The sequence below is a fragment of the Eucyclogobius newberryi genome, unplaced genomic scaffold (genome assembly GCF_026437365.1).
Source record: "Eucyclogobius newberryi isolate DKJ021-1_F unplaced genomic scaffold, fEucNew1.0.hap1 SCAF_21, whole genome shotgun sequence".
NCBI classification, from domain to species: Eukaryota; Metazoa; Chordata; class Actinopteri; order Gobiiformes; family Gobiidae; genus Eucyclogobius; species Eucyclogobius newberryi.
In genome coordinates this window covers 301347-323622 of record NW_027315846.1, presented here as the reverse complement: position 1 = coordinate 323622, position 22276 = coordinate 301347, and the positions used below count along the sequence as shown (strand labels likewise).

General features: G+C 48.6%; 1 protein-coding gene across 1 annotated transcript in view; it reads right to left on the bottom strand.

Annotated features, from left to right (window-relative positions):
• The window catches only part of LOC140370956 (voltage-gated delayed rectifier potassium channel KCNH5-like), a 102368-nt gene that overhangs the window by 72632 nt on the left and 7460 nt on the right, over positions 1–22276 (bottom strand). Inside the window, exons 2-4 of the mRNA XM_072458238.1 lie at positions 7305–7428; positions 2038–2144; positions 101–1672 (exon numbers count right to left, since the gene is read on the bottom strand). Of these exons, the coding sequence (XP_072314339.1) occupies positions 101–1672; positions 2038–2144; positions 7305–7428 (1803 nt within the window). The remainder of the gene's footprint in view (positions 1–100; positions 1673–2037; positions 2145–7304; positions 7429–22276) is intronic.

The following is a 22276-nucleotide window of genomic DNA, read 5'->3' as shown; positions in this document are numbered from 1 at the left end:
TAGACTTTATGAACTGAGCTGTCCGTGGTGCTGAAAGGACTGTGTGCAAAGAGCTACTGTTTTTAATCTAAAATGACACTGTTTCCACTGGTTTAGCCACGTCTCACGGACACAAGAAGGATGTGGACGCGCGGTGAAGGATCTGGACGCGCGGTGAAGGATCTGGACGCGGTGAAGGATCTGGACGCGCGGTGAAGGATCTGGACGCGCGGTGAAAGATCTGGACGCGCGGTGAAGGATCTGGACGTGCGGCAAAGGATGTGGACGCGGTGAATGATCTGGACGCGGTGAATGATCTGGACGCGCGGTGGAGGATCTGGACGTGCGGTGAAGGATCTGGACGCGGTGAATGATCTGGACGCGCGGTGAAAGATCTGGACGAGGTGAAGGATCTGGACGTGGTGAATGATCTGGACGCGCGGTGAAGGATATGGACGCGGTGAATGATCTGGACGCGCGGTGAAAGATCTGGACGAGGTGAAGGATCTGGACGCGGTGAATGATCTGGACGCGCGGTGAAGGATATGGACGCGGTGAATGATCTGGACGCGGTGAATAATCTGAACGCGGTGAATGATCTGAACGCGGTGAATGATCTGGACGCGCGGTGAAGGATCTGGACGCGCGGTGAAGGATCTGGACGCGCGGTGAAGGATCTGGACGCGCGGCAAAGGATGTGGACGCGCGGTGAAGGATGTGGACGCGGTGAATGATCTGGACGCGCGGTGAAGGATCTGGACGCGCGTTGAAAGATCTGGACGAGGCGAAGTATCTGGACGCGGTGAATGATCTGGACGCGGTGAATGATCTGGCCGCGGTGAAGGATCTGGACGCGGTGAATGATCTGGATGCGCGGTGAAGGATCTGGACGCGCGGTGAAGGATCTGGACGCGTGGTGAAGGATCTGGACGCGCGGTGAAGGATCTGGACGCGCAGTGAAGGATCTGGACGCGCGGTGAAGGATCTGGATGCGCGGTGAAAGATCTGGACGTGGTGAAGGATCTGGACGCGCGGTGAAAGATCTGGACGCTGTGAATGATCTGGACGTGGTGAAGGATCTGGACGCGGCGAAGGATCTGGACGCGGTGAATGATCTGGACGCGGTGAAGGATCTGGACGCGCAGTGAAGGATCTGGACGCGCGGTGAAGGATCTGGACGCGCGGTGAAGGATCTGGACACGCGGTGAAGGATCTGGACACGCGGTGAAGGATCTGGACGCGCGGTGAAGGATCTGGACGCGCGGTGAAGGATCTGGATGCGCGGTGAAAGATCTGGACGTGGTGAAGGATCTGGACGCGCGGTGAAAGATCTGGACGCTGTGAATGATCTGGACGCGGTGAAGGATCTGGACGCAGCGAAGGATCTGGACGCGGTGAATGATCTGGACGCGGTGAAGGATCTGGACGCGCAGTGAAGGATCTGGACACGTGGTGAAGGATCTGGACGCGCGGTGAAGGATCTGGACGCGCGGTGAAGGATCTGGACACGTGGTGAAGGATCTGGACGCGCGGTGAAGGATCTGGACGCGGTGAAGGATCTGGACACGTGGTGAAGGATCTGGACGCGCGGTGAAGGATCTGGACACGTGGTGAAGGATCTGGACACGTGGTGAAGGATCTGGACGCGCGGTGAAAGATCTGGACGCGTGCGGTGAAGGATCTGGTGAAGGATCTGGACGTTGTTGTTTTTATTTAAAAGTGCTGTGATTCTTTGTGGTTTTTCTGTTGTTGATTGGTTGATGTTTACTTCTAATAATAATACAAACAAACCCTCGTGTACGTTCCATCATGTTCTTGTTAATTAGCGGCTTGTAAAGTTTTGGCGAGTTTAAGGTTTATAAGACTTTAAAGTTGTTCTGCCTGTTTTGTCTGGTCTTTTCAGTGACTAGATTGAACCCTCGCGGCCTGAAGGAAATGTTTTGAATGTTTTTATGTTTTGAATGTTTTTATGTTTTGAATGTTTTTCATGTTTTTCATGTTTTCATGTTTTTCATGTTTATAATAGAAAGAGTTTTGAAGCTGAGACGAGTCACTCACGGTTCTTCCTGTAGAGCAGGATCTCGAAACAGTCCGACTCGTAGTTATCGAACGTCTCGCGCACTTTGTCGATGGTCTTTTTGTCCGTGAGGTCTCCGTACATGAAGCTGAGGACGAGAGGGACACGTTACACCATGTGAGTGTTCTGCCTGTGCTTTTGAGTGTTCTGCCTGTGCTTTTGAGTGTTCTGCCTGTGCTTTTGAGTGTTCTGCCTGTGCTTTTGAGTGTTCTGTCTGCAGTGTTCATTGAACGAAAGTTCATGAATAATTTTGGTGAACGTGAACTGAACGTTCTGTTTTGATGCTGACAAACTATAATGTGAACGCGTTCTTTCTGGTGTCTGTGAACGACACGTTCATTCTTTTTCATTTCGTTCAATAAAGTGTCCGATTTCTAGACTTCCAGGCGATAAACACAGTTATGTCGCCCGACCAGAGCCTAGCAAGTGTGAGAGCTCCAGTTGTAGAGGCCGATAGAGCAGACAAAAAGCAGCGACAGCAACAGAGCAGCAAGGAGTCGCCCTAAGACCAGTTACAAGGAGTCGCCCTAAGACCAGTTACAAGGAGTCGCCCTAAGACCAGTTACAAGGAGTCGCCCTAAGACCAGTTACAAGGAGTCGTCCTACGACCAGTTACAAGGAGTCGCCCTATGAGCAGTTACAAGGAGTCGCCCTAAGACCAGTTACAAGGAGTCGCCCTACGACCAGTTACAAGGAGTCGCCCTACGACCAGTTACAAGGAGTCGCCCTAAGACCAGTCACAAGGAGTCGCCCTACGACCAGTTACAAGGAGTCGCCCAACGACCAGTTACAAGGAGTCGCCCTACGAGCAGTTACAAGGAGTCGCCCTACGAGCAGTTACAAGGAGTCGCCCTACGAGCAGTTACAAGGAGTCGCCCTACGAGCAGTTACAAGGAGTCGCCCTACGAGCAGTTACAAGGAGTCGCCCTAAGACCAGTCACAAGGAGTCGCCCTAAGACCGGTCACAAAGGGTCGCCCTACGACCAGTTATAAGGAGTCGCCCTACGACCAGTTACAAGGAGTCGCCCAACGACCAGTTACAAGGAGTCGCCCTACGACCAGTTACAAGGAGTCGACCTACGACCAGTTACAAGGAGTCGCCCTATGACCAGTTACAAGGAGTCGCCCCACGACCAGTTACAAGGAGTCGCCCTACGAGCAGTTACAAGGAGTTGCCCTACGACCAGTTACAAGCAGTCGCCCTACGACCAGTTACAAGGAGTCGCCCTACGACCAGTTACAAGGAGTCGCCCTACGACCAGTTACAAGGAGTCGCCCTAAGACCAGTCACAAGGAGTCGCCCTACGAGCAGTTACAAGGAGTAGCCCTATGACCAGTTACAAGGAGTCGCCCTACGACCAGTTACAAGGAGTCGCCCTACGACCAGTTACAAGGAGTCGCCCTACGACCAGTTACAAGGAGTCGCCCTACGACCTTCAGATATACTTGGCAGTACTCTGGAGCTTCAGATATACTTTGCAGTACTCTGGAGCTTCAGATATACTTGGCAGTACTCTGGAGCTTCAGATATACTTTGCAGTACTCTGGAGCTTCAGATATACTTGGCAGTACTCTGGAGCTTCAGATATACTTGGCAGTACTCTGGAGCTTCAGATATACTTTGCAGTACTCTGGAGCTTCAGATATACTTTGCAGTACTCTGGAGCTTCAGATATACTTGGCAGTACTCTGGAGCTTCAGATATACTTGGCAGTACTCTGGAGCTTCAGATATACTTTGCAGAACTCTGGAGCTTCAGATATACTTTGCAGTACTCTGGAGCTTCAGATATACTTGGCAGTACTCTGGAGCTTCAGATATACTTGGCAGTACTCTGGAGCTTCAGATATACTTTGCAGTACTCTGGAGCTTCAGATATACTTTGCAGTACTCTGGAGCTTCATATATACTTGGCAGTACTCTGGAGCTTCAGATATACTTGGCAGTACTCTGGAGCTTCAGATATACTTTGCAGAACTCTGGAGCTTCAGATATACTTTGCAGTACTCTGGAGCTTCAGATATACTTGGCAGTACTCTGGAGCTTCAGATATACTTTGCAGTACTCTGGAGCTTCAGATATACTTTGCAGTACTCTGGAGCTTCAGATATACTTGGCAGTACTCTGGAGCTTCAGATATACTTTGCAGTACTCTGGAGCTTCAGATATACTTGGCAGTACTCTGGAGCTTCAGATATACTTGGCAGTACTCTGGAGCTTCAGATATACTTTGCAGTACTCTGGAGCTTCAGATATACTTGGCAGTACTCTGGAGCTTCAGATATACTTTGCAGTACTCTGGAGCTTCAGATATACTTGGCAGTACTCTGGAGCTTCAGATATACTTGGCAGTACTCTGGAGCTTCAGATATACTTTGCAGTACTCTGGAGCTTCAGATATACTTGGCAGTACTCTGGAGCTTCAGATATACTTTGCAGTACTCTGGAGCTTCAGATATACTTGGCAGTACTCTGGAGCTTCAGATATACTTTGCAGTACTCTGGAGCTTCAGATATACTTTGCAGTACTCTGGAGCTTCAGATATACTTTGCAGTACTCTGGAGCTTCAGATATACTTGGCAGTACTCTGGAGCTTCAGATATACTTTGCAGAACTCTGGAGCTTCAGATATACTTTGCAGTACTCTGGAGCTTCAGATATACTTGGCAGTACTCTGGAGCTTCAGATATACTTTGCAGTACTCTGGAGCTTCAGATATACTTTGCAGTACTCTGGAGCTTCAGATATACTTGGCAGTACTCTGGAGCTTCAGATATACTTTGCAGTACTCTGGAGCTTCAGATATACTTGGCAGTACTCTGGAGCTTCAGATATACTTGGCAGTACTCTGGAGCTTCAGATATACTTTGCAGTACTCTGGAGCTTCAGATATACTTGGCAGTACTCTGGAGCTTCAGATATACTTTGCAGTACTCTGGAGCTTCAGATATACTTGGCAGTACTCTGGAGCTTCAGATATACTTGGCAGTACTCTGGAGCTTCAGATATACTTTGCAGTACTCTGGAGCTTCAGATATACTTGGCAGTACTCTGGAGCTTCAGATATACTTTGCAGTACTCTGGAGCTTCAGATATACTTGGCAGTACTCTGGAGCTTCAGATATACTTTGCAGTACTCTGGAGCTTCAGATATACTTGGCAGTACTCTGGAGCTTCAGATATACTTTGCAGTACTCTGGAGCTTCAGATATACTTTGCAGTACTCTGGAGCTTCAGATATACTTGGCAGTACTCTGGAGCTTCAGATATACTTTGCAGTACTCTGGAGCTTCAGATATACTTGGCAGTACTCTGGAGCTTCAGATATACTTGGCAGTACTCTGGAGCTTCAGATATACTTTGCAGTACTCTGGAGCTTCAGATATACTTTGCAGTACTCTGGAGCTTCAGATATACTTGGCAGTACTCTGGAGCTTCAGATATACTTGGCAGTACTCTGGAGCTTCAGATATACTTTGCAGAACTCTGGAGCTTCAGATATACTTTGCAGTACTCTGGAGCTTCAGATATACTTGGCAGTACTCTGGAGCTTCAGATATACTTTGCAGTACTCTGGAGCTTCAGATATACTTTGCAGTACTCTGGAGCTTCAGATATACTTGGCAGTACTCTGGAGCTTCAGATATACTTTGCAGTACTCTGGAGCTTCAGATATACTTGGCAGTACTCTGGAGCTTCAGATATACTTGGCAGTACTCTGGAGCTTCAGATATACTTTGCAGAACTCTGGAGCTTCAGATATACTTTGCAGAACTCTGGAGCTTCAGATATACTTTGCAGTACTCTGGAGTCACACAGATTGTGCCTCGAGCTTCTTCTCAGAATAATGTGTTTTTAATGGAGTTTAAAGCAGAACTCATAAAACTGTCTCAGAAACGAGCTCCACAATTATATAAGTTTGGGCAAAGTTCACAAAATATGAGATATTTTTTACATTAGACGGAGTAAATATATTTATCTATATAAACACTGTGAAGTCCTGGTTTAGTCCTGCTTTAGACCTGGTTTAGTCCTGCTTTAGACCTGGTTTAGTCCTGGTTTAAACCTGGTTTAATCCTGGTTTAGACCAGGTTTAGTCCTGGTTTAGACCTGGTTTAGTCCTGGTATAAACCTGGTTTAATCCTGGTTTAGACCAGGTTTAGTCCTGGTTTAGTCCTGGTTTAGTCCTGGTTTAGTCCTGGTTTAGACCTGGTTTAGTCCTGGTTTAGTCCTGGTGTAGTCCTGGTTTAGTCCTGGTTTAGACCTGGTTTAGACCTGGTGTAGACCTGGTTTAGTCCTGGTTTAGTCCTGGTTTAGTCCTGGTTTAGACCTGGTTTAGTCCTGGTTTAGTCCTGGTTTAGACCTGGTTTAGTCCTGGTATAAACCTGGTTTAATCCTGGTTTAGACCTGGTTTAGTCCTGGTTTAGACCTGGTTTAGTCCTGGTTTAGTCCTGGTTTAGTCCTGGTTTAGTCCTGGTTTAGACCTGGTTTAGTCCTGGTTTAGTCCTGGTTTAGTCCTGGTTTAGTCCTGGTTTAGACCTGGTTTAGTCCTGGTTTAGTCCTGGTTTAGTCCTGGTTTAGTCCTGGTTCAGACCTGGTTTAGTCCTGGTTTAGTCCTGGTTTAGTCCTGGTTTAGTCCTGGTTCAGACCTGGTTTAGCCCTGGTTTAGTCCTGGTTTAGTCCTGGTTTAGACCTGGTTTAGTCCTGGTTTAGTCCTGGTTTAGTCCTGGTTTAGTCCTGGTTTAGACCTGGTTTAGTCCTGGTTTAGTCCTGGTTTAGTCCTGGTTTAGTCCTGGTTCAGACCTGGTTTAGTCCTGGTTTAGTCTTGGTTTAGTCCTGGTTCAGACCTGGTTTAGTCCTGGTTTAGTCCTGGTTTAGCCCTGGTTTAGACCTGGTTTAGTCCTGGTTTAGTCCTGGTTTAGTCCTGGTTTAGTCCTGGTTTAGACCTGGTTTAGTCCTGGTTTAGTCCTGGTTTAGACCTGGTTTAGTCCTGGTTTAGTCCTGGTTTAGTCCTGGTTTAGTCCTGGTTCAGACCTGGTTTAGTCCTGGTTTAGTCCTGGTTTAGTCCTGGTTCAGACCTGGTTTAGTCCTGGTTTAGTCCTGGTTTAGACCTGGTTTAGACCTGGTTTAGACCTGGTTTAGTCCTGGTTTAGACCTGGTTTACACCAGGTTTAGTCCTGGTTTAGTCCTGGTTTAGCCCTGCTTTAGCCCTGCTTTAGTCCCGTGCGCTGCAGTTCAGGGCGTTACCTGCAGGTGGAGCTCTTCTGCATGACCTCCGCTCGGTGAAACCCGGACAGTTTACAGAATCCATCGTTGCTATAGACGACCGGCCACTCCACGATCTGAGCGTTCCCCAGAAGGAAGCTCGTCTCTACGGCGACACAGACACATGTTAAAGTTACACTGCGGAACATTCTGACCACGTGAAGACGCAGAAGAAGTACTCACGTCTGTTACTGAAGTAAAAGTACAGAAACAGGACTCAAGGAAAACTTCTTTTACTTTTAGTACATTTTTCACATATTTCTGACGTCAAAAGAAGAGATCAGGATAAAAAATGTACTGCTTTATTACTTTTTTAAAAACTTCTTAGTCCTGTTAAAAATATAGAGGAGTAGAAAGTACAGATACTGGTTCTCAGATAAAGTAAAAGTAAAAAGTATATACTGTAAAAATGACTTAAGTAAAGCACAATGACCTAAAGAGTCGACTTAAATACTTAAAACGACCACAAATTCGTGGTTTTATGTCGCTGCCAGGTTAAAATGAATGCGACAGAAGGTTTACATCAGTACCAGGCCCTGCAGCTGTTCAGAGCAATGAAGCAGCTCAAATCAGGCTAAAAACATGAGATTTTCTGACAAGACATCCACAAATCGCTCCAAACACAACGTAAGAGTGCGATAAAGACGTGGGGAAACCAAAAGTATCATAGTTTGTACGTGTTTGTACGTGTTTGTACGTGTTTGTACGTGTTTGTACGTGTTTTGTACGTGTTTTTACGTGTTTGTACGTGTTTTGTACGTGTTTTTACGTGTTTGTACGTGTTTGTACGTGTTTTGTACGTGTTTGTACGTGTTTGTACGTGTTTGTACGTGTTTGTACGTGTTTTGTACGTGTTTTGTACGTGTTTGTACGTGTTTGTACGTGTATGTACGTGTTTGTGCTGTTGCGCGTCCTTAAACGTCCCGGCGTCGCGTGGAGGACGTGCGGTTTATATTTATACACCGACTGGAAACGGGATCAATGCGGCTCAAAGTGCTCGTCCTTAAAGAGCCACTGACGGAGAGATGCAGACCTGGTTTAGTCCTGGTTTAGACCTGGTTTAGACCTGGTTTAGTCCTGGTTTAGTCCTGGTTTAGACCTGGTTTAGTCCTGGTTTAGTCCTGGTTTAGACCTGGTTTAGTCCTGGTTTAGTCCTGGTTTAGACCTGGTTTAGTCCTGGTTTAGTCCTGGTTTAGACCTGGTTTAGTCCTGGTTTAGTCCTGGTTTAGTCCTGGTTTAGACCTGGTTTAGTCCTGGTTTTGTCCTGGTTTAGTCCTGGTTTAGTCCTGGTTTAGACCTGGTTTAGACCTGGTTTAGACCTGGTTTAGTCCTGGTTTAGTCCTGGTTTAGACCTGGTTTAGTCCTGGTTTAGTCCTGGTTTAGACCTGGTTTAGTCCTGGTTTAGTCCTGGTTTAGACCTGGTTTAGTCCTGGTTTAGTCCTGGTTTAGTCCTGGTTTAGACCTGGTTTAGTCCTGGTTTAGTCCTGGTTTAGACCTGGTTTAGTCCTGGTTTAGTCCTGGTTTTGACCTGGTTTAGTCCTGGTTTAGTCCTGGTTTAGTCCAGGTTTAGTCCTGGTTTAGTCCTGGTTTAGACCTGGTTTAGTCCTGGTTTAGTCCTGGTTTAGACCTGGTTTAATCCCGGCTCAAGCGCGGGGGCGGCCATTTTGTCTGCTATCTGAGTTTGGGCTTCACGTAAATGTACTGCCAAAGTAGTCTAAAGTAGTCTAAAGTAGTCTTAAGTAGTCTAATGTAGTCTAAAGTAGTCTAATGTAGTCTAAAGTAGTCTAAAGTAGTCTAATGTAGTCTAAAGTAGTCTAAAGTAGTCTAATGTAGTCTAAAGTAGTCTAGAGTAGTCTAATGTAGTCTAACGTAGTCTAAAGTAGTCTAAAGTAGTCTAAAGTAGTCTAATGTAGTCTAACGTAGTCTAAAGTAGTCTAAAGTAGTCTAAAGTAGTCTGAAGTAGTCTAACGTAGTCTAAAGTAGTCTAAAGTAGTCTAAAGTAGTCTAATGTAGTCTAACGTAGTCGTAGTCTATAGTAGTCTATAGTAGTCTAAAGTAGTCTAAAGTAGTCTAAAGTAGTCTAAAGTAGTCTAACGTAGTCTAAAGTAGTCTAAAGTAGTCTAAAGTAGTCTAATGTAGTCTAACGTAGTCGTAGTCTATAGTAGTCTATAGTAGTCTAAAGTAGTCTAAAGTAGTCTAAAGTAGTCTAAAGTAGTCTAACGTAGTCTAAAGTAGTCTAAAGTAGTCTAAAGTAGTCTAATGTAGTCTAACGTAGTCGTAGTCTACAGTAGTCTAATGTAGTCTAAAGTAGTCTAAAGTAGTCTAAAGTAGTCTAAAGTAGTCTAAAGTAGTCTAACGTAGTCTAAAGTAGTCTAAAGTAGTCTAACGTAGTCTAAAGTAGTCTAAAGTAGTCTAAAGTAGTCTAATGTAGTCTAACGTAGTCGTAGTCTACAGTAGTCTAATGTAGTCTAAAGTAGTCTAAAGTAGTCTAAAGTAGTCTAAAGTAGTCTAAAGTAGTCTAAAGTAGTCTAAAGTAGTCTAATGTAGTCTAAAGTAGTCTAATGTAGTCTAAAGTAGTCTAACGTAGTCTAAAGTAGTCTAAAGTAGTCTAATGTAGTCTAAAGTAGTCTAATGTAGTCTAAAGTAGTCTAACGTAGTCTAAAGTAGTCTAACGTAGTCTAAAGTAGTCTAAAGTAGTCTAAAGTAGTCTAATGTAGTCTAAAGTAGTCTAAAGTAGTCTAAAGTAGTCTAACGTAGTCTAAAGTAGTCTAAAGTAGTCTAAAGTAGTCTAATGTAGTCTAACGTAGTCTAAAGTAGTCTAAAGTAGTCTAAAGTAGTCTAAAGTAGTCTAACGTAGTCTAAAGTAGTCTAAAGTAGTCTAAAGTAGTCTGAAGTAGTCTAACGTAGTCTAAAGTAGTCTAAAGTAGTCTAAAGTAGTCTAATGTAGTCTAACGTAGTCGTAGTCTATAGTAGTCTATAGTAGTCTAAAGTAGTCTAAAGTAGTCTAAAGTAGTCTAAAGTAGTCTAACGTAGTCTATAGTAGTCTATAGTAGTCTAAAGTAGTCTAAAGTAGTCTAATGTAGTCTAAAGTAGTCTAACGTAGTCTAATGTAGTCTAAAGTAGTCTAACGTAGTCTAAAGTAGTCTAAAGTAGTCTAATGTAGTCTAAAGTAGTCTAACGTAGTCTAAAGTAGTCTAAAGTAGTCTAATGTAGTCTAAAGTAGTCTAACGTAGTGCTACTGCAGTATTTGAGGAAGTATCTATAGTAGGGAGCGGCAGTAGTTTAGTATTGATGATGGTGAACAGCAGGTTTAAAACACGCCTCGAGCTGAGAAAATAAAGTTTTATGACTGAATCTAACAACAATTCATAACTTTCAGGACTCTCGGGCCTCAGAGCTGTTGCCACGGATACGATAAAGCCTCTGGAACATTCTCCTGCAGCGGCGGCGAAAAGGCCCCACAACAACACGGATTTGATTTTCCTGGGTTTGATTTTCTCTTTTGTCTTGTTCTCTTTTATTTTTTAGCTTTTTTTTAGTTTTTTTTACTTTGTTTATCGTTTCTACTAAAAATATAACTAAAGAAAACAATGTGGAAAATGTGTAAATTGAGTTCTTTTGATGAAAACACGCGCTTCTTGAATGATTTGATGTTTTGGGCAAAGGTTAGATATAGTTTTAACTGTGTAATTGAGTAAAGTAACTAGTTGCCAAGTAAATTAACCCATCGCTGCTTTTTTAAGTAATTTAGCCTGAAAATAAACCACGACAAACACAGTTGGTGCCGTGACAACCGAACAAACGCCTTAAAGCAGCAGTGCATTTACCAGCCTCTGCCACACGAGGCGCTGCTGCTGCTGCTGCTGCTGCTCTTTGATGAGGATCAGAGGTAAAACAGGCTTAAAAGCTTTAAAACGTAAATTTTTGGCTCATTTGACGTTTACTTAAGGGAATATTCCGTAATATTGTGGTTGATTTAACTTTGAATAATCCTCTACATTCTGTGCTAATGTCACGATATCAAACGTTACAATTATTGTCGACATGACGATTATTCACAAAACCAAAGAGAAAAAGCCACATAAAAAAGCATTAAACATTTAGATGAGCTTGAATCAGATTAAATTCAAATGATTTAAATTTGCTTCTAAAATAGTCTCGATTGTTTGTTTTTGGTTCTTACAGTTTTATTGTTTTTATTTTCTCGTCGTCCTGAGGCTCTCAGCACGTTTCTTATTTCTTTATTTCTTTATTATTTTATTATTATTTCTTTATTATTTTATTATTTATTATTTTATTATTATTTCTTTATTATTATTTTATTATTTATTTCTTTATTTCTTTATCATTTTATTATTTTATTATTTTATTATTTCTTTATTATTTTCAGCACGTTTCTTATTTCTTATTTACTTACATTTTAACATGAAGCAGCAGCGATGGAATCAAGAGGGAATAAAAACAATTGCAGGGTTTTAACTCAAGGGAAGTGTAACATGAAAAGCAGCAGCAGCAAAGCATTGTGGGACGTGTGGTTTACGGGGTCAGACCACATCTACACAGACCAGCGCTTTCCTCCTTTAGCCTTTCATCTCAGGCCAATTAGCGACACGGCGGAGCCAAAATGGCCGCCGCGGGCTTAACGCGGGGTCAGCGGGACAAGAGGGGGAAAGGTGTTTAAAGAAGGGGGCGGAGCCAGTGCAGCCGTTTCCGTGGTTACGTCGAGAACACGTTTTCAGAACTCTGAGCTTTAAAACTGCAACATTGAGATTTTTCCCAGCGTCACAAAACCGTGTAAAGTTTATAGTTGTACTTCCTGGTTGTACACGAGCACAGACATGACACAGGCAGAGGTCAGAGGTGGTTCCACAGCTGTTACCATAGCAACCAGACTGTAAACAAGAGCCACACTCCACATAAACAACACAACAGTTCTGATCTGACACAATAATACCATAAAACACCTTTATTTAGTCCAACCATGGTTTAAACTGTCTCTGTGTCGCACACTGATGACATCACAGAGGGATTCAGCTCCACTTCCTGTCACTTTAAACACATTTTTAAATATTTTTCCACAAACTGCGACTTAACAGAAGTAAAACTATGATAAATATTCACCACAAATATAAACTTACATTTAGATGTTTTCTGCAGATGTCATCGCTGCAGATCTCTCACATTTTTGTGTTTTTTGGTTTTATTGATTTGTTTTTCTCCTTCGTTTCTGTTTGTTCTGTTTCCTGATGCGGTATAAACCAGGACTAAAACCATGAGTGAACTACGACACGGGCTAACCACTCTGCCACTGCTAACCACTCTGCCACTGCTAACCACTCTGCCACTGCTAACCACTCTGCTACTGCTAACCACTCTGCCACTGCTAACCACTCTGCTACTGCTAACCACTCTGCCACTGCTAACCACTCTGCCACTGCTAACCACTCTGCAACTGCTAACCACTCTGCCACTGCTAACCACTCTGCTACTGCTAACCACTCTGCCACTGCTAACCACTCTGCCACTGCTAACCACTCTGCTACTGCTAACCACTCTGCCACTGCTAACCACTCTGCCACTGCTAACCACTCTGCAACTGCTAACCACTCTGCCACTGCTAACCACTCTGCTACTGCTAACCACTCTGCCACTGCTAACCACTCTGCCACTGCTAACCACTCTGCTACTGCTAACCACTCTGCCACTGCTAACCACTCTGCCACGGCTAACCACTCTACAACTGCTAACCACTCTGCTACTGCTAACCACTCTGCCACTGCTAACCACTCTGCCACTGCTAACCACTCTGCTACTGCTAACCACTCTGCCACTGCTAACCACTCTGCCACTGCTAACCACTCTGCCACTGCTAACCACTCTGCCACTCCGCCACTGCTAACCACTCCGCCACTGCTAACCACTCTACCACTCTGCAACTGCTAACCACTCTGCCACTGCTAACCACTCTGCCACTGCTAACCACTCCGCCACTGCTAACCACTCCGCCACTGCTAACCACTCTGCCACTGCTAACCACTCTGTCACTGCTAACCACTCTGCCACTCTACCACTGCTAACCACTCTGCCACTGCTAACCACTCTGCAACTGCTAACCACTCTGCCACTGCTAACCACTCTGCCACTGCTAACCACTCCGCCACTGCTAACCACTCCGCCACTGCTAACCACTCTGCCACTGCTAACCACTCTGCCACTGCTAACCACTCCGCCACTGCTAACCACTCCGCCACTGCTAACCACTCTGCCACTGCTAACCACTCTGTCACTGCTAACCACTCTGCCACTCTACCACTGCTAACCACTCTGCCACTGCTAACCACTCTGCAACTGCTAACCACTCTGCCACTGCTAACCACTCTGCCACTGCTAACCACTCCGCCACTGCTAACCACTCTGCCACTGCTAACCACTCTGCAACTGCTAACCACTCTGCCACTGCTAACCACTCTGCCACTGCTAACCACTCCGCCACTGCTAACCACTCCGCCACTGCTAACCACTCCGCAACTGCTAACCACTCTGCCACTGCTAACCACTCTGCCACTGCTAACCACTCCGCCACTGCTAACCACTCCGCTACTGCTAACCACTCTGCCACTGCTAACCACTCTGCCACTGCTAACCACTCTGCCACTGCTAACCACTCTGCCACTGCTAACCACTCTGCAACTGCTAACCACTCTGCCACTGCTAACCACTCTGCTACTGCTAACCACTCTGCCACTGCTAACCACTCTGCAACTGCTAACCACTCTGCAACTGCTAACCACTCTGCCACTGCTAACCACTCTGCTACTGCTAACCACTCTGCCACTGCTAACCACTCTGCCACTGCTAACCACTCTGCTACTGCTAACCACTCTGCCACTGCTAACCACTCTGCCACTGCTAACCACTCTGCAACTGCTAACCACTCTGCCACTGCTAACCACTCTGCTACTGCTAACCACTCTGCCACTGCTAACCACTCTGCCACTGCTAACCACTCTGCTACTGCTAACCACTCTGCCACTGCTAACCACTCTGCCACGGCTAACCACTCTACAACTGCTAACCACTCTGCTACTGCTAACCACTCTGCCACTGCTAACCACTCTGCCACTGCTAACCACTCTGCTACTGCTAACCACTCTGCCACTGCTAACCACTCTGCCACTGCTAACCACTCTGCCACTGCTAACCACTCTGCCACTCCGCCACTGCTAACCACTCCGCCACTGCTAACCACTCTACCACTCTGCAACTGCTAACCACTCTGCCACTGCTAACCACTCTGCCACTGCTAACCACTCCGCCACTGCTAACCACTCCGCCACTGCTAACCACTCTGCCACTGCTAACCACTCTGTCACTGCTAACCACTCTGCCACTCTACCACTGCTAACCACTCTGCCACTGCTAACCACTCTGCAACTGCTAACCACTCTGCCACTGCTAACCACTCTGCCACTGCTAACCACTCCGCCACTGCTAACCACTCCGCCACTGCTAACCACTCTGCCACTGCTAACCACTCTGCCACTGCTAACCACTCCGCCACTGCTAACCACTCCGCCACTGCTAACCACTCTGCCACTGCTAACCACTCTGTCACTGCTAACCACTCTGCCACTCTACCACTGCTAACCACTCTGCCACTGCTAACCACTCTGCAACTGCTAACCACTCTGCCACTGCTAACCACTCTGCCACTGCTAACCACTCCGCCACTGCTAACCACTCTGCCACTGCTAACCACTCTGCAACTGCTAACCACTCTGCCACTGCTAACCACTCTGCCACTGCTAACCACTCCGCCACTGCTAACCACTCCGCCACTGCTAACCACTCCGCAACTGCTAACCACTCTGCCACTGCTAACCACTCTGCCACTGCTAACCACTCCGCCACTGCTAACCACTCCGCTACTGCTAACCACTCTGCCACTGCTAACCACTCTGCCACTGCTAACCACTCTGCCACTGCTAACCACTCTGCCACTGCTAACCACTCTGCAACTGCTAACCACTCTGCCACTGCTAACCACTCTGCTACTGCTAACCACTCTGCCACTGCTAACCACTCTGCCACTGCTAACCACTCTGCTACTGCTAACCACTCTGCCACTGCTAACCACTCTGCCACTGCTAACCACTCTGCAACTGCTAACCACTCTGCCACTGCTAACCACTCTGCTACTGCTAACCACTCTGCCACTGCTAACCACTCTGCCACTGCTAACCACTCTGCTACTGCTAACCACTCTGCCACGGCTAACCACTCTACAACTGCTAACCACTCTGCTACTGCTAACCACTCTGCCACTGCTAACCACTCTGCCACTGCTAACCACTCTGCTACTGCTAACCACTCTGCCACTGCTAACCACTCTGCCACTGCTAACCACTCTGCCACTGCTAACCACTCTGCCACTCCGCCACTGCTAACCACTCCGCCACTGCTAACCACTCTACCACTCTGCAACTGCTAACCACTCTGCCACTGCTAACCACTCTGCCACTGCTAACCACTCCGCCACTGCTAACCACTCCGCCACTGCTAACCACTCTGCCACTGCTAACCACTCTGTCACTGCTAACCACTCTGCCACTCTGCCACTGCTAACCACTCTGCCACTGCTAACCACTCTGCAACTGCTAACCACTCTGCCACTGCTAACCACTCTGCCACTGCTAACCACTCCGCCACTGCTAACCACTCCGCCACTGCTAACCACTCCGCAACTGCTAACCACTCTGCCACTGCTAACCACTCTGCCACTGCTAACCACTCCGCCACTGCTAACCACTCCGCTACTGCTAACCACTCTGCCACTGCTAACCACTCTGCCACTGCTAACCACTCTGCCACTGCTAACCACTCAGCCACTGCTAACCACTCTGCAACTGCTAACCACTCTGCTACTGCTAACCACTCTGCTACTGCTAACCACTCTGCTACTGCTAACCACTCCGCTACTGCTAACCACTCTGCCACTGCTAACCACTCTGCCACTGCTAACCACTCTGCCACTGCTAACCACTCAGCCACTGCTAACCACTCTGCAACTGCTAACCACTCTGCCACTGCTAACCACTCTGCCACTGCTAACCACTCTGCCACTCTGCAACTGCTAACCACTCTGACACTGCTAACCACTCCGCCACTGCTAACCACTCCGCCACTGCTAACCACTCCGCCACTGCTAACCACTCCGCCACTGCTAACCACTCCGCCACTGCTAACCACTCTGCTACTGCTAACCACTCTGCTACTGCTAACCACTCCGCCACTGCTAACCACTCTGCTACTGCTAACCACTCTGCTACTGCTAACCACTCTGCCACTGCTAACCACTCTGCCACTGCTAACCACTCTGCCACTCTGCAACTGCTAACCACTCTGCCACTGCTAACCACTCTGCCACTGCTAACCATTCCGCCACTGCTAACCACTCCGCCACTGCTAACCACTCCGCCACTGCTAACCACTCTGCTACTGCTAACCACTCTGCTACTGCTAACCACTCCGCCACTGCTAACCACTCTGCTACTGCTAACCACTCTGCTACTGCTAACCACTCTGCCACTGCTAACCACTCTGCCACTGCTAACCACTCTGCCACTCTGAAACTGCTAACCACTCTGCCACTGCTAACCACTCTGCCACTGCTAACCACTCCGCCACTGCTAACCACTCCGCCACTGCTAACCACTCTGCCACTGCTAACCACTCTGCCACTGCTAACCACTCCGCCACTGCTAACCACTCCGCTACTGCTAACCACTCCGCCACTGCTAACCACTCTGCCACTGCTAACCACTCTGCCACTGCTAACCACTCTGCCACTGCTAACCACTCTGCAACTGCTAACCACTCTGCCACTGCTAACCACTCTGCTACTGCTAACCACTCTGCCACTGCTAACCACTCTGCCACTGCTAACCACTCTGCTACTGCTAACCACTCTGCCACTGCTAACCACTCTGCCACTGCTAACCACTCTGCAACTGCTAACCACTCTGCCACTGCTAACCACTCTGCTACTGCTAACCACTCTGCCACTGCTAACCACTCTGCCACTGCTAACCACTCTGCTACTGCTAACCACTCTGCCACTGCTAACCACTCTGCCACGGCTAACCACTCTACAACTGCTAACCACTCTGCTACTGCTAACCACTCTGCCACTGCTAACCACTCTGCCACTGCTAACCACTCTGCTACTGCTAACCACTCTGCCACTGCTAACCACTCTGCCACTGCTAACCACTCTGCCACTGCTAACCACTCTGCCACTCCGCCACTGCTAACCACTCCGCCACTGCTAACCACTCTACCACTCTGCAACTGCTAACCACTCTGCCACTGCTAACCACTCTGCCACTGCTAACCACTCTGCCACTGCTAACCACTCCGCCACTGCTAACCACTCCGCCACTGCTAACCACTCTGCCACTGCTAACCACTCTGTCACTGCTAACCACTCTGCCACTCTGCCACTGCTAACCACTCTGCCACTGCTAACCACTCTGCAACTGCTAACCACTCTGCCACTGCTAACCACTCTGCCACTGCTAACCACTCCGCCACTGCTAACCACTCCGCCACTGCTAACCACTCCGCAACCGCTAACCACTCTGCCACTGCTAACCACTCTGCCACTGCTAACCACTCCGCCACTGCTAACCACTCCGCTACTGCTAACCACTCTGCCACTGCTAACCACTCTGCCACTGCTAACCACTCTGCCACTGCTAACCACTCAGCCACTGCTAACCACTCTGCAACTGCTAACCACTCTGCTACTGCTAACCACTCTGCTACTGCTAACCACTCTGCTACTGCTAACCACTCCGCTACTGCTAACCACTCTGCCACTGCTAACCACTCTGCCACTGCTAACCACTCAGCCACTGCTAACCACTCTGCAACTGCTAACCACTCTGCCACTGCTAACCACTCTGCCACTGATAACCACTCTGCCACTCTGCAACTGCTAACCACTCTGACACTGCTAACCACTCCGCCACTGCTAACCACTCCGCCACTGCTAACCACTCCGCCACTGATAACCACTCCGCCACTGCTAACCACTCTGCTACTGCTAACCACTCTGCTACTGCTAACCACTCCGCCACTGCTAACCACTCTGCTACTGCTAACCACTCTGCTACTGCTAACCACTCTGCCACTGCTAACCACTCTGCCACTGCTAACCACTCTGCCACTCTGCAACTGCTAACCACTCTGCCACTGCTAACCACTCTGCCACTGCTAACTACTCCGCCACTGCTAACCACTCCGCCACTGCTAACCACTCTGCTACTGCTAACCACTCTGCCACTGCTAACCACTCTGCCACTGCTAACCACTCTGCCACTCTGCAACTGCTAACCACTCTGCCACTGCTAACCACTCTGCCACTGCTAACCACTCCGCCACTGCTAACCACTCTGTTACTGCTAACCACTCTGCTACTGCTAACCACTCCGCCACTGCTAACCACTCTGCTACTGCTAACCACTCTGCTACTGCTAACCACTCTGCCACTGCTAACCACTCTGCCACTGCTAACCACTCTGCCACTCTGCAACTGCTAACCACTCTGCCACTGCTAACCACTCTGCCACTGCTAACTACTCCGCCACTGCTAACCACTCCGCCACTGCTAACCACTCTGCTACTGCTAACCACTCTGCTACTGCTAACCACTCTGCCACTGCTAACCACTCTGCCACTGCTAACCACTCTGCCACTCTGCAACTGCTAACCACTCTGCCACTGCTAACCACTCTGCCACTGCTAACCACTCCGCCACTGCTAACCACTCCGCCACTGCTAACCACTCCGCCACTGCTAACCACTCCGCCACTGCTAACCACTCTGCTACTGCTAACCACTCTGCTACTGCTAACCACTCCGCCACTGCTAACCACTCTGCTACTGCTAACCACTCTGCTACTGCTAACCACTCTGCTACTGCTAACCACTCTGCCACTGCTAACCACTCTGCCACTCTGCAACTGCTAACCACTCTGCCACTGCTAACCACTCTGCCACTGCTAACTACTCCGCCACTGCTAACCACTCCGCCACTGCTAACCACTCCGCCACTGCTAACCACTCTACCACTCTGCAACTGCTAACCACTCTGCCACTGCTAACCACTCTGCCACTGCTAACCACTCTGCCACTGCTAACCACTCCGCCACTGCTAACCACTCCGCCACTGCTAACCACTCTGCCACTGCTAACCACTCTGTCACTGCTAACCACTCTGCCACTCTGCCACTGCTAACCACTCTGCCACTGCTAACCACTCTGCAACTGCTAACCACTCTGCCACTGCTAACCACTCTGCCACTGCTAACCACTCCGCCACTGCTAACCACTCTGCCACTGCTAACCACTCCGCCACTGCTAACCACTCTGCCACTGCTAACCACTCTGTCACTGCTAACCACTCTGCCACTCTGCCACTGCTAACCACTCTGCCACTGCTAACCACTCAGCCACTGCTAACCACTCTGCAACTGCTAACCACTCTGCTACTGCTAACCACTCTGCTACTGCTAACCACTCTGCTACTGCTAACCACTCCGCTACTGCTAACCACTCTGCCACTGCTAACCACTCTGCCACTGCTAACCACTCAGCCACTGCTAACCACTCTGCAACTGCTAACCACTCTGCCACTGCTAACCACTCTGCCACTGCTAACCACTCTGCCACTCTGCAACTGCTAACCACTCTGACACTGCTAACCACTCCGCCACTGCTAACCACTCCGCCACTGCTAACCACTCCGCCACTGATAACCACTCCGCCACTGCTAACCACTCTGCTACTGCTAACCACTCTGCTACTGCTAACCACTCCGCCACTGCTAACCACTCTGCTACTGCTAACCACTCTGCTACTGCTAACCACTCTGCCACTGCTAACCACTCTGCCACTGCTAACCACTCTGCCACTCTGCAACTGCTAACCACTCTGCCACTGCTAACCACTCTGCCACTGCTAACTACTCCGCCACTGCTAACCACTCCGCCACTGCTAACCACTCTGCTACTGCTAACCACTCTGCTACTGCTAACCACTCTGCCACTGCTAACCACTCTGCCACTGCTAACCACTCTGCCACTCTGCAACTGCTAACCACTCTGCCACTGCTAACCACTCTGCCACTGCTAACCACTCCGCCACTGCTAACCACTCTGTTACTGCTAACCACTCTGCTACTGCTAACCACTCCGCCACTGCTAACCACTCTGCTACTGCTAACCACTCTGCTACTGCTAACCACTCTGCCACTGCTAACCACTCTGCCACTGCTAACCACTCTGCCACTCTGCAACTGCTAACCACTCTGCCACTGCTAACCACTCTGCCACTGCTAACTACTCCGCCACTGCTAACCACTCCGCCACTGCTAACCACTCTGCTACTGCTAACCACTCTGCTACTGCTAACCACTCTGCCACTGCTAACCACTCTGCCACTGCTAACCACTCTGCCACTCTGCAACTGCTAACCACTCTGCCACTGCTAACCACTCTGCCACTGCTAACCACTCCGCCACTGCTAACCACTCCGCCACTGCTAACCACTCCGCCACTGCTAACCACTCCGCCACTGCTAACCACTCTGCTACTGCTAACCACTCTGCTACTGCTAACCACTCCGCCACTGCTAACCACTCTGCTACTGCTAACCACTCTGCTACTGCTAACCACTCTGCTACTGCTAACCACTCTGCCACTGCTAACCACTCTGCCACTCTGCAACTGCTAACCACTCTGCCACTGCTAACCACTCTGCCACTGCTAACTACTCCGCCACTGCTAACCACTCCGCCACTGCTAACCACTCTGCTACTGCTAACCACTCTGCTACTGCTAACCACTCTGCCACTGCTAACCACTCTGCCACTGCTAACCACTCTGCCACTCTGCAACTGCTAACCACTCTGCCACTGCTAACCACTCTGCCACTGCTAACCACTCCGCCACTGCTAACCACTCTGCTACTGCTAACCACTCTGCTACTGCTAACCACTCCGCCACTGCTAACCACTCTGCTACTGCTAACCACTCTGCCACTGCTAACCACTCTGCCACTGCTAACCACTCTGCCACTGCTAACCACTCCGCCACTGCTAACCACTCTGCCACTGCTAACCACTCTGCCACTGCTAACCACTCTGCCACTGCTAACCACTCTGCCACTGCTAACCACTCTGCTACTGCTAACCACTCCGCCACTGCTAACCACTCTGCCACTGCTAACCACTCCGCCACTGCTAACCACTCTGCCACTGCTAACCACTCTGCCACTGCTAACCACTCCGCCACTGCTAACCACTCTGCCACTGCTAACCACTCTGCCACTGCTAACCACTCTGCTACTGCTAACCACTCTGCCACTGCTAACCACTCTACAACTGCTAACCACTCTGCCACTGCTAACCACTCTGCTACTGCTAACCACTCCGCCACTGCTAACCACTCCGCCACTGCTAACCACTCTGCTACTGCTAACCACTCTGCTACTGCTAACCACTCCGCCACTGCTAACCACTCTGCTACTGCTAACCACTCTGCTACTGCTAACCACTCTGCCACTGCTAACCACTCTGCCACTGCTAACCACTCTGCCACTCTGCAACTGCTAACCACTCTGCCACTGCTAACCACTCTGCCACTGCTAACTACTCCGCCACTGCTAACCACTCCGCCACTGCTAACCACTCTGCTACTGCTAACCACTCTGCTACTGCTAACCACTCTGCCACTGCTAACCACTCTGCCACTGCTAACCACTCTGCCACTCTGCAACTGCTAACCACTCTGCCACTGCTAACCACTCTGCCACTGCTAACCACTCCGCCACTGCTAACCACTCTGCTACTGCTAACCACTCTGCTACTGCTAACCACTCCGCCACTGCTA